This window comes from Plectropomus leopardus, chromosome 5 (assembly GCF_026936395.1).
Source record: "Plectropomus leopardus strain MGB_pleo_1.0 chromosome 5, ASM2693639v1, whole genome shotgun sequence".
NCBI lineage: Eukaryota > Metazoa > Chordata > Actinopteri > Perciformes > Serranidae > Plectropomus > Plectropomus leopardus.
Window position 1 is genome coordinate 31,925,529 of NC_142180.1, and position 11,916 is coordinate 31,937,444.

General features: G+C 37.6%; 1 protein-coding gene across 1 annotated transcript; it reads right to left on the reverse strand.

Annotated features, from left to right (window-relative positions):
* On the reverse strand, positions 1-11,331 carry rabggta (Rab geranylgeranyltransferase subunit alpha). The gene is made up of 17 exons (XM_088077964.1): positions 11,231-11,331; positions 9,657-9,695; positions 9,381-9,491; positions 8,323-8,447; positions 8,049-8,236; positions 7,119-7,376; positions 6,199-6,282; positions 6,007-6,089; positions 5,075-5,170; positions 3,800-3,905; positions 3,654-3,705; positions 3,484-3,572; positions 2,821-2,909; positions 2,623-2,739; positions 1,710-1,823; positions 1,508-1,595; positions 1-757 (listed from the first exon to the last, which is right to left on the reverse strand). Exons 2-17 carry the CDS (start codon positions 9,657-9,659, stop codon positions 609-611), a joined length of 1,752 nt encoding a protein of 583 aa, XP_087934090.1. The 5' UTR covers positions 9,660-9,695; positions 11,231-11,331; the 3' UTR covers positions 1-608.
* Between the last annotated feature and the right edge of the window lie 585 nt (positions 11,332-11,916).

The window sequence follows — 11,916 nt, forward strand, 5'->3', positions numbered from 1 at the left end:
AAACACAAGAAGCTTTTTTGGAAGGCAGTGACACAATGTGTGCTGTTTTATTACTGGATCTGTGACTTACTGTGCAACAGTATAGTGTCATATATTAAATGCTTTACATAACCTTTTAAAAAAATGTGTATGAGAACTATGCGATGCTCTGATCGTTATTAGTTACAAGCTTAGTTTTCAAATTCAACCGTTTTAAGCAATAAGCCAGCATTGCTGCACGCCAATCCATATACAGTCAGTCGGTTTACTTCTTTATCAGGGTTTTCGCATGCATTTGGGTGTGTTGTAACAATGACATCCTTACGCGCACACACACACACACATACACAAAAAAATGCAACATTGGTTATTACACACTCACTCACTCACTCACACTCACAAATCTAGACATTTTGCCAAAGGTGTTAGAGGTTTTTGACGTATGCTCTGAGGCATCAGGCCTTCAGACCCTCGGAGATCGGTGTGATTGACAGTCTCCCAGGAACAAACAGAGTCACAAGACGCTTGAAAAACACCCACTTGCTCTTTCACAAACAAACACGCCAGAGAATGTGAAGGACAACTGAACGACGGGACGACGATGGCAGTGATTCCTGCCCTCCGTCTGATCAGAGCAGGAGGTCTGTGACTGAGGGCAGCAGCTCGGCCAGCTCCGACTCAATGTTGGCTGTCTGAGTGACAGGGTTGCCACGGAGATCGAGGCGCTTCAAATTGGGGCAGGAAGCCAGCGGCTGAAGATCTGCCAATGTCGAAATTTCTGTGCATTTGGGTTAATGAAAAAGCTTTTTTCGGTGTGCTGTAGTAGCATTAGTGGTGATAAACAGAAGGAGATGGGGCGCACATATTCCAAACACTGGAGCAAGATCAACGTGTCAAATATGACACTGTGATATAAATTAATTCTTCTAAATATAAATCCCAGAGGCCTAATTTTACATTGGAGGGTATGCATCCGAACTGTAATTCAACTCTCATTTACAAAATCAAGACTCGTTTCCAGCTTTATAAGCACATTAATTCTTCCGCAGTGTATCTGGGGAAGTGAATTATGAAAGAGAAGGAGCCTGCAGCGATTATGTGTTGTTAAGTATCTCTTCCCCTCTTAATGATGCTGTTTGCTTTGTGAAATTGCAGCGCTGATTTTATTTACTCAACCGCTAAACAAAGTTTCAGGTGAAAACAAATTATTCACGCATTGAAGCTGAAGAGTCTCGTTACTGCCGCAATTTACTGAACTCTATAAACACCATCAGTGTGTGTGTGTAGTCCATCTTTTACATCGCGCTCTTCACACGCCGTCAGCTGCTCGCGCTCTTTAGCGGGGCTGTTTTGCAGTGTTGAGCTGTGCGCTGATTCACACGTGTCTTGAATCACTTGTATACTGTGAGAGGAGTGTACAGATATAATATAAATTGATCTCTATGACACTGATGCAATAAGATTAACACAGAACAGAACATTCTCCAGTAAACAAACAAGTAAATACGAATGATTCATTTAAGGATACTGTTATTCTTCAAGAGGACTTCCTCCAGTTTAGGAAGGTGATACACTCCTTCCAGATTTTCTATGGAGTTATTATCAGCCTCCAAGACCTGCAAAGCGTGAAAAACTTAAATCAAACATGTTGTAGAGAAAGAAGTAAACAAGAGAAAAGCAACGGTGCCCGTGTAGGACATATAATCAGATTTGAATTGGAGCTTTATCACCTCCAGGCACTGCAACATGGCAAACTGAGGAGGCAGCCGCTGCAGCTGATTAGAGGACAGATTGATATGGGTGACCAGTAACAGCTGGTCCAGGTGGCATAAAGTGGTGAGATTCTGTAAGAAAGAAAAAATGACACTTCAGAACTTTCCAGACGCCATTAGAGTTTGCAAAACTCTAAAAAAAAGATTTTGCAGGGTTTTATCAAGACTACAACTAGACAAGAGATTATTTCCTGTTCTGCTCCTGGTTGAAAGTATTGAACCACACCCCCTTTAAAATTCCTAATGTGTTCGCAAATACACACTACAACTACAGAAATGCAATAAAAAGGCGTCAAATGTCGACAGGATTCTTATCAGTCTGGCATCAATATAATCCATAAAGATAGACAGCTACACTCTTATGGTGTATTCACACTGAATGCGAAGTGAGCGTTTCACACGGCCGGTTTACATATAAATCCAATGCAAAGACACAAATAGATGAGAATTCACGCCAGGTGATGCAGTGGATGCATTGGATGTGGCGGGATGGAAGTGAAAACGTGTATTTCGTATCTTCGCATCCATAGTGCAAGTTGAGAATTTTGCATGATTCTGTGCTGCGATAGCCTATCAATGTTAAGATCTAGTTGAGATTCTCCTGACGTTACTGAGATCCAGAGACGAAGATTAAACGATGTCGTTGTCTGTTGTCTTCCTAAAAGGATTCTTCATGGAGCATTTAAAAAAAAGAACCCTTGCAGAACCCATTCTTCACAGCAGGATTCTTCAGAATTAAGTGGTTCTGGGTAGAACCTTAGTCTTTGAAGGAGAAACCTTTAGGGATTCTTATTTCTAAGAGTATGAAAATAATGTACTCATAAATTACTTATGAATAAAACTTATCTTTTAAAAATAATCTCAAACAAACCTTGTCAGAAATACTGAAGACGCGCACTTCAGCATACTCCATTTTCAGGATGGTGTTTTCAATCATAAACTTACTGCACAGGTCACCGTAATATGCAGAGCGCATGGAGTCCACTTCCTGAGGGAGACAAAACAAGATCCTTCGGTCAGTGATCCATAATGTAGTCAGTGTCATAGACCGCGTGTGGTTAGTACTCACTTTCAGTGTTTGGAAATGAGCAAGTGTCTCCTTTTCATATCCCAGAGGGTCTAGCGCCCTCATCAGGAGGATAATGGTCAGTAAGCACCCTGCAAAGGAAAGATGAGAGTTTTAACCCTTTGTTTTTTTTGAAAATGATGGAAAAAAGACAATTAAAAAAAAAGACCCAAGAATGAGCAAGAAATTGGTAAAAAGTAAAAAAAAAAAAGACAGAGAGAGAGAGAGAGAGAGAGTAAAAGCAAACAAACAAACAAGTAAAAGACATGGAGAAGAATTTGGTAACATAATTTTAAATATGTTACAGGATAATTACAGATATAGTTAGTTCCCATGGCTTTTTTCTCTTTTTTAGCCTTGACAATTTTCCCTGCCGTTTTAAAAATAATTTTCTAAATCAACAAATTTCTTGCAATTTGTTGAACATTTATTATCAAGTCGCTTGTTGCCGTTTTCCCATGTTTGTGAAAGAAATTTCACCAAATTGCTCAGGTGTCAAGGTTTAAGAAGTTGTGAAAGGTGTCTGAAAGCAGCACAAAAAAACTGATGTTTTTTTCAGGTTTCAAAGGGTTAATGATTGCAATAAAACATCATGATTATCAGAAACAAACCTCAGTGTTGTGTAACTATGTGCAGTTTCTGGTTTGGATGTGTATAAGCACTTACACTTATTAAGCGGCTCCAGTTCTTGTAGCTGGTTGCATGATGACAGTTCAGACTGTAACACTGAAGTCTTCTCTACTGAAAGTTCACTCCTACAGAGAAAAAAAACACACTCAGTCGTACTACTACTTAAAAGAACATCACCATTTGCTGCCATTGTCCCAAGACAATACCTGAAAAGTTCCTGATCTGTAGCCGAGTCCCGGCACCAACTCTCAGTCCGACCTGTGGAAGTCAAAAGTTCAATTCGTTATAGCAGCTTGAGAAAACAAACATTTGTAGAACACGAACACGGCATGTAAAGGTGTGTGTGTATCACCTGTGTACAGAGCACAGTCTCTGTGAGTGTGTTTTTCAGTCCAGTGCACAGTCAGGTTGTGTTCATTTGTGATGTCGCTTATCGTTCCAGGAGGAAGATCACAAATCTGACGCAGTGTTAAGCTTATACATTTTTTAAAATGTTGATCATTTATTCCATAAATGAAAAACAAGAGTTTGATTCCAACTTCTAGTTGCCATCAAATTTAAACTGATATAAAAATATATGTTTCAAATAAACTTAAATTTATTTTGCTTGTCAGTGAATTCAGCCAATATGTATTTGGGAAAGGCTTCTGTATGGGATAGGTTCTATGGTAGCCACCTTTAGAAAAAAATACTCAAACCCACCCTGACAGCATGAGTGTGCAGAGTAAGCCACAGTACAGCAGACTGCTAGAGCTGGGCAGTACGAGTAAAACATAACATCTTTGATGGGATAGCAAAACAGTAATTTTGGCAAACTAGGCTTAAATAAATTAATTTAGATTTGCACAATCCAGGAAAACTCCCATTACTTGTTCAGCATTAAACCATTTTAAATTTAGTTTGAGAGAAAACAGAATTAAATAAGAAATTTAAAAAAAAAAAATGACATCATGACGTATTTGCACACAGTCCTTGAATGAGTGACCACAAATGAAAAGTGTCAGGCCACGGCTGCGTCCGCTCTCGCCATGGAAGAAATAATATTTTCATGGGAATATGAATGAATACAGATGAAATCATAACAGCTACTGAGATCAACAGAAATTTAAACACCCACTATTCCACAATAATTTTGGAAATTATCTTTAAAATTAAGTTGAGATAGAAATATGTATGTTTTTCAAATAGTGCAAAGTAAACCTGGCTCGTTTGGACTGAAACCGCCACTTTTTGATAGCTTTTCTCCGCAAGAAGCTTAGAAGCACTACTGGAGCTGTGCAAAAAAATATCTCCCTCCTAAAATGCATCTTATTTTAGCTGTCCTCCAGACTAAACTTGGTGTTTTCTGTGTCACTGTGCCCTGACAAGTCAGAAAAGCTTTAAAAGCTGTTACAGGAAGTCCCACTGCAGACCTGTGGTGAAGGTAATAACAACATTCCTTTCCAGAAGACTGATTTAAGTTTTTTGATGAAACCATTCATCTTTATCGAGCACATACCACAGAGTCTTTTCAGCGTGTGGTACGTGACGAATGACAAGAACAGGCAGGCAAACTGGTATCCGGTTCAATCAGCAGTGACAGTCAATAATAACGTCTGTGGCATGAGCAGCCATGACAAAAGGATACCCAGACAGGGCTGTGTTTGAAGCGCGGGTGAACGCTCCTCCACTCCACTCTCTGGGGCTGACCGTCGAGCACCAGCAGCAGGCCGACAGACTGCGCCTAACAGAGCGGAGGCAGAAAGAGAGGGCGCTGAGTCAGCACAGGGGACCAGATGGACACTAAATTACAATGTCTTACATTTTGGTTGCACTCGTTTCTCAGTTCACTTTGTCAAACTCTTCATTCAGTCTGCACATGAAAGTCAGTGTGGACTAAACGTTCGAGAAGTTTTCATTGCTTTGATATGAAAAACATTCATTGACCCGTCAAATTGTTGTCTCACTCAAATTATATAAAAACTCTGCACATTTTCAGTCCATATTTTGTCAATTTTGCACATTTACATACTATTTTACTTATTTATACTTATCATAAAATCTGTGTAAATTGGACTGCAATTCGCTACATTCTGCTAAAATCGGAATTAAATAAATAAATACATGAATGCTGACTGGACCTTATTATAGCTGAGAAAAGGGAGGCAATAAGAGAGCTGCAAAGATTAATCGATTAGTTGATCAACAGAAGAATGATTGGCAACTATTTTTTTTAACTATTAGGGCACAATCATTCCCACATCCTAAAACCAGTTTGCCCCCAACATTCACAAATATGTGCAAAATATAAAATTAGTCATTAGTCAAAAATGAGAAAGAGGTAAAATGATGCACAGTCCTAAATCCTGAACCCCATCACGCATACTAATTCACAAATATGTCCAAGTTTGCTGCAATCCTGGAAATGTTTTAAGTGTTTTGCAGAGCTGCATGTTGGTTATGAGTGTTTAAAGTACCAAAAAATTGAAAGCCGTATAGAAGAATGTGTGTAAAATAATTATTTTGAAAAGGTCTAAAGGAGAAAGCTTTATTTCCCCAAAAGTAAGAGAAGATGCTCACATTAACGGGCCTGGAGAAGGCGACGGCCACTCTCTCCTGATCCCGACTGACGTACACGCAGCTGATCATCTCCTCACGCTCCGCTGTTAAAAAAAAAAAAAAAAAGCTTGATTAAGTAGAGCAAATATTTGCAGGCACAGAAAAACTCTCATACATGTATGTACATATAAAGACAATTAAAGACGGACGTACCTCTGCCGAGCAACCAGCGGTAGTAGAACCAGGCGCTCTGATCGTTGGGGTCAGTGAAGAAAGCATTTTGTACGAGCTCATATTCTGAAAACAAAAGGTAATGGTTAGATCAATGCTCCTACAGCTAAAGGCAAGTTTGACTTAAGACTTTTTAAGACTTTTTAATGCTACACAGAATCATATTCAAGACCAATAACACACAATAACCACAACTGAAGAAAAAAACATGAAGTGACATCAATATTTAAGGTTAGGGACAATTTGGCCCAAATGTTTTTTGCAACATTAAAAGTTATTTTTGTCTTTTGACACAGACATTAATATAACAGATCTAGGAAATACCTGGCTGTTGTTGGCACGTTTTTTTTGTTTCTCTGTCTTTGTGTGGGATTCCACTTCTTTTAATTCTCATTTCACAGAGTTTGAAAAACTTTTTTGCAAAAGACACACTGAGCCTGGTACCGGTTTCAGCAATGCCATGAATTCTGTGTGAAATAGCCATTTTTCATTGACCTCACACTTCCCTAGTTGCTATCCTGATCTGCCCGGCGTGAATGTGAGAGGCATTCAATAAAAAAAAATTTAAAAACAGAGATATTCAATTTTTTTTTTTACATCTTACACACTACGTCAGAAGTCACATGTCTTAGCATTTTAAAGACTTCGATAGACTGACTTCAGACATTTTAATATCATCTAAAAACTTATTTTAGATGAATGAATTCAAGGCCTTTTAAGACTTTTTAAGGATCAATGGGAACCCTGTGGATGCTAAATGTGATGCAATGCATCAGACATCACCTGCAAACCTCTACTTTTTCAGTCATTGTAAAGCTTTACACTGCCCCCTGTCTGTTGTTATTGGGACTTGCTGACTACACGACCTGGCCATTCATTTGCTGAGTTGTGGCTGATTTTACCTTTGAGGAGCTGCTCCTCACAGACGCGGTGAGAGTGGGTTTGTGGAGAAGGTGGGGGGGAGGACTGGGGAGGCTCACGGCATGGTGACGGGGGCTCAGGAGACTCAGGGTGGAGCAGCGGCAGCAGGGTGCTGCGGTAGTGCCAGCTGGAGTAGTTGGAGAAGTTGGAGCCGATAAGACGATCCGTAAACGCCAACTCCTGATCCACGGGCACACCGGACATCTTTACAACCATGCGGCGATAATCCCAGCAATGGACTGGTCATGATGGATGAAAATAGTGTAAAACACAGGTGGAAATAGTGCAGTAACACATCAGGTCTAGATAAATTACGAAAACCCAGAAGACAAGAACCTAGCATTATTTCTTTTTAGAATTACCTGGTATAGCACACAGGGCAGCTATGTTCTACAAAATCTTTAGGAAGTTACAAAAAGATACTTCTAAAAATTCTAAAAAGACTATCTGTATCTGCATTTTATTTTAATTAACACAATAAAATTAATTAATTAAAACGTGCAAAGAAAATATCAGTATAGGAGGGACTCTTACTTTGTAAAACCTCAGGGAGCTATTTTGATTTATTCCTTTTTTTATTTCAGTTTTCACTTGACTATAAAAAAAGTGTAAGCAAGTATGTACAAGGTAAATAAAACAAAAAGAGCATTATAACTTGTAAAAAAAATAAAATAAAAATTAAAAAAAAAAACATGCAGAACTTAAAATAGAAATAGGAATTGAGCAAAAAAGCAATTAATTAAATAGAGCAAAAAGACCACTATAAACAGTAAAAAACAAGAAGCAAAACTCAACAGTGAATAAATAAATAAATAAATAAATAAATAAACAAAAACAAAATGAACAAAAACCTATTCAGATTTCTAAAGATTTAAAGTTTCAACATCCTCCTGTTTTTCTACATCACTCACAGTTGCGGTCGTCCAGGCTGAGGCAGCGATCACACAGGCTCAGCTCTCTGGCCCAGTCCGGCCGAGGCAGGCGGGTTGAGACCCATCCTCGGTGGTGCCAGCTGCCGTAGGACTTTGGGTTCACTTTCAGGCAAGACTCCAGAAACAATAGCTCAGCCTCGTAAATCTTTTGCACTTCATCCTCCTCCCTGGAGACATCGAGAAACAAAAATATCCTGTCATATGATTGTTCAAAAAGTGCTACACTGTGAATATGGCGACTGTAGAGTCTCACTTCACAGTCTCCAGGTGCATTAGGATCTCTCTTCTGTAGTTCCAGAGGGTTGCGAAGTCGGGATTGGATGATAGTAGCTGCTGAGTCAGCTGGAGAGCCTCGTCGTCCCAAATTCCCTCCTTCCTCTGCCGTGCAGGATGAAGTGAAGAGGGCGTTTACACAGAGCCACAGACAGGCAGACACAGAAATGACACATTAGAAATGAGAACAAGAACAAATTAAACCTGAAACTGATAAATAGGCCCTGTCTAGTCAGTCAAACCATTATAATAAGCACGAGGCATGACATTTGGTTGAAATACTGTTCTTTAACCCTTTGAATTCTGGGCAAACTGGCTTGATTTCTTTCAAACATGAGGAGGAGGCCATGAGCAACTTGAAAAGAGCTGAAAATTAGCATGTAATTAGTAAAAAGTACATAAAATTAGCTAAGAACCCCCCTCCTCCCCCCAAAAAACTTACATTATATAAAACAATTTTGGAAATATAATACAATGTTAATTATAATTATAAATGTAGCTTCTCTACATCCTCCTCTAGCTTTTTAATTTTCTTTTTTACAATTTGCGAGACATTTCTTGCCAAGTTGCTTGTTGCCTTTGCCCCATTTTTCCCCCCAAAAAAGTCAAACCAATTTGCTCAAAGGTTCAAAGGTTTTAAAACCTGGGAGAGATGAAGGAGATTTTTTTTTTCTTTTTCATCTATAAACACAGTGGAATCATGACAAAACCTGGTATTTAAAGGGTTCTAATTCTGAAAATTAATGAAAGTTTGATATTTATCATTACGACTGACGGTGGTTAAAAAAATGTACTCAAAGAAAGTTGAAAATAATTTAAATGTATTATAATTTTTTAAAGCGTGATTTGAAAACGGCCTTTTGTGTTCGTAATATTGAAGCGGGCACTAAGGATTGAAAAAGGTTAAATGAAATATGACAATGAGGGAACATGTTGATGTGCAGTGGTGAGTTCTGTCAGGCTGTAGCTACACAGGTAATACTAACTGTACCAGCCTTCATGTAAAATATATGTTATTCGTATTTATTTGCAAAGCACCTTAGAGAAACAGGCATCTCGTGCAGCCACGTATATCTTCAGTTTCTTTTCCCGCTCCTTTCTTTTCTCCTCCTCCTGCTGCGCTGTAGATTTAATCTTCACTCGGCCGTGCTGTCAAAAGCAACAAAAAAGAACCAGTTCACTTCAGTGCAGTTCACTCTGCTGGTAAAAGGTTATAATAAATACTTAATGACTCCATGTACAATACAAACACTTTACCAAAGCACAGAATACACCTATATACAAAAGAAGGTGAGTAAATGATACATTTCTTACCATTTTTTAATGTTTGTGCAGGAGACCCCCTGGAAAAAACCTGTTTATGATGGAAAATGAGGAGTAATATTCAGTAATGTTTACATGACACAGACAGATGCTCAGACAGCTGAAAGACAGGGACAAAACCAGCAGCTGGTGTTTGGCAAAGCAAGTTTTTACATACAGTGAATCTGCTTTGGTATATTTGAGCAAAACTTAAACGTTCCCTTTGGTTTGTGGCAAGATAGCAAACATCCCGTTTCTCTGCTTCCTCAACCACGGCACGTTATTTTGAGTCTGTTACACGAACACTTTTCCCCCACAAAACAATGGCAGGAATGAACTATAGTTCCTCTTATTTTCGTTTCAGACTAAGTGGACATAAAAAGCAACTTAAAGGTACACAAGAAAATATGTTAATGAAATAATACTTCACATGCTACTACTGATAAAGACATAATTATTGAATGTAATAATTCAAATAAATTCTGTAAAATCCCAAATAATATGTGGAATTATTCCTGCTAAAATATTTATCTATTCACAGTAATCTGTAACACATACATTAGTATGGTGACCTAAGAAAATAAACCCAAAACATAATATGGACAGTAACTAAGGTTACAATCTTGAGAAAAAATTGAATGGACAACAAAAGCAAGTGCTTGTTATGAAAATCAAGAAATGATTATTATTTTTATTAATATTAATAATAATAATAATAAAGACAGTAATCTATTTGTGTATATATCACAGTTAAAAACTTCTCTGACAAACAAATCAAAACAGAAGCAAGAAGGGTTTCTTGCAGTGACATATACCTATAAGAGCCAAACACTGATGCCGAGCTAAGGCCAGACAAAAATGAAGGTAGAAGTAAACAACAGATCTGAGGCAAAAACATATAAGAAGAAAGAGAGATGAAAATGAGAAATATTACAAAATAAATCAATAAAAATAAAAACCTGTACCAATAAGAGTAAATACACATAGAATAATTAAACCAGTAAACACAGAATGTTAACAATAATAATAATTAAGAAGGATCAGGACAGAATAAAATATTAAATTAAAATAGATGAATAAAACTAAAAAAAACAGCCACAAACACAGAATAGAGAAAACATGCACAATATATCTGAATAAAAATGAAAGAGCTGTGCAAAATTTGAAGTGGCAGTTATGCACAGATATTTGCAAAATACTGAATATGAAACAAGTATAAGGTCATTTTACTACGTATAAAAATATTGTGTTCAATGGACAGTTAATAGCCCATGTATGAGCGTTAATGTGACACACAGAGACAGCAAAGGGACATTAATGCTAATGAAGTTATGACAAGTCAGTATTATAAACTCAGCCGGTAGCTGTCCGTCCGTATTTATATATTTATTCCTCATTTATGTTAAAAACACTGAACGCAAGCAGCAGTTTGTCTGCAGTTAGCTGCTAATTAGCTCCGTTCCCAGTAAACAACACTGGGCAGGGCTCATTCAAACCAGCACAGAAGCACAGCAACCAGCGACGCAAAATATATTTTGACTACACGTGAGCCCAGAACGCGGCACAGTTTATCACATAAAACACCCACCTGTTTATTTTACTGGTCTTGTTGTGTGTTTTTCAGAATCCAGTTTGATTTGTCATGTCACCATCAGGAGCTCCAACGACTACAACTCAACACTTCCGTCTCGTGATACTGACGTCACGCAGAGAGTGATTGCGAGATCGCGCGGGTTTGTCGCCATTTAGCGGAGAAAAGAGCAAATAGCAACGCAGAAATAAAATATAATAATAACAACAACAACAACAACAACAACAATAATAATAATAATAATAAGTATAATAATAATAATAATAATAATAATAATAATAATAATATATTTTTACCTTTAATTACTATATTTGGCTCCATTCTCCAGAATTTAGTTTCTTTAGACTACTACCTTTGTGCATATCATTTTAACACTGTAAACCTTTGCAAATCCCCTCTTATATTTTTGGATACTCCTGCTTAGTTCTTTTATTGTAAACAGCTACATTGTGCATATTTTATGAATGTATATGTATGTACGTGTATGTGTGTGTGTGTGTGTATGTGTGTGCGCGCGTATATAATTCTGTATTGATATTTCATGTCTATGCATCATATGTCAATGATGCTGATGATAATTATTTATTTTAATTATTATAATTATTAAAAATTATTATTATTATTGTCATCATTATAACTTCTACTACACTGCACCTTTTACTTTATACTACACTGTACTAT

Coding starts and splice junctions, on each gene's coding strand:
- rabggta (XM_088077964.1), bottom strand. Junction 2,740..2,820: donor CTCATTTCCAAACACTGAAA/GTGAGTACTAAC, acceptor TGTCTCCCTCAG/GAAGTGGACTCCATGCGCTC. Junction 758..1,507: donor AGTCCTCTTGAAGAATAACA/GTATCCTTAAAT, acceptor CCAAATGCACAG/AAATTTCGACATTGGCAGAT.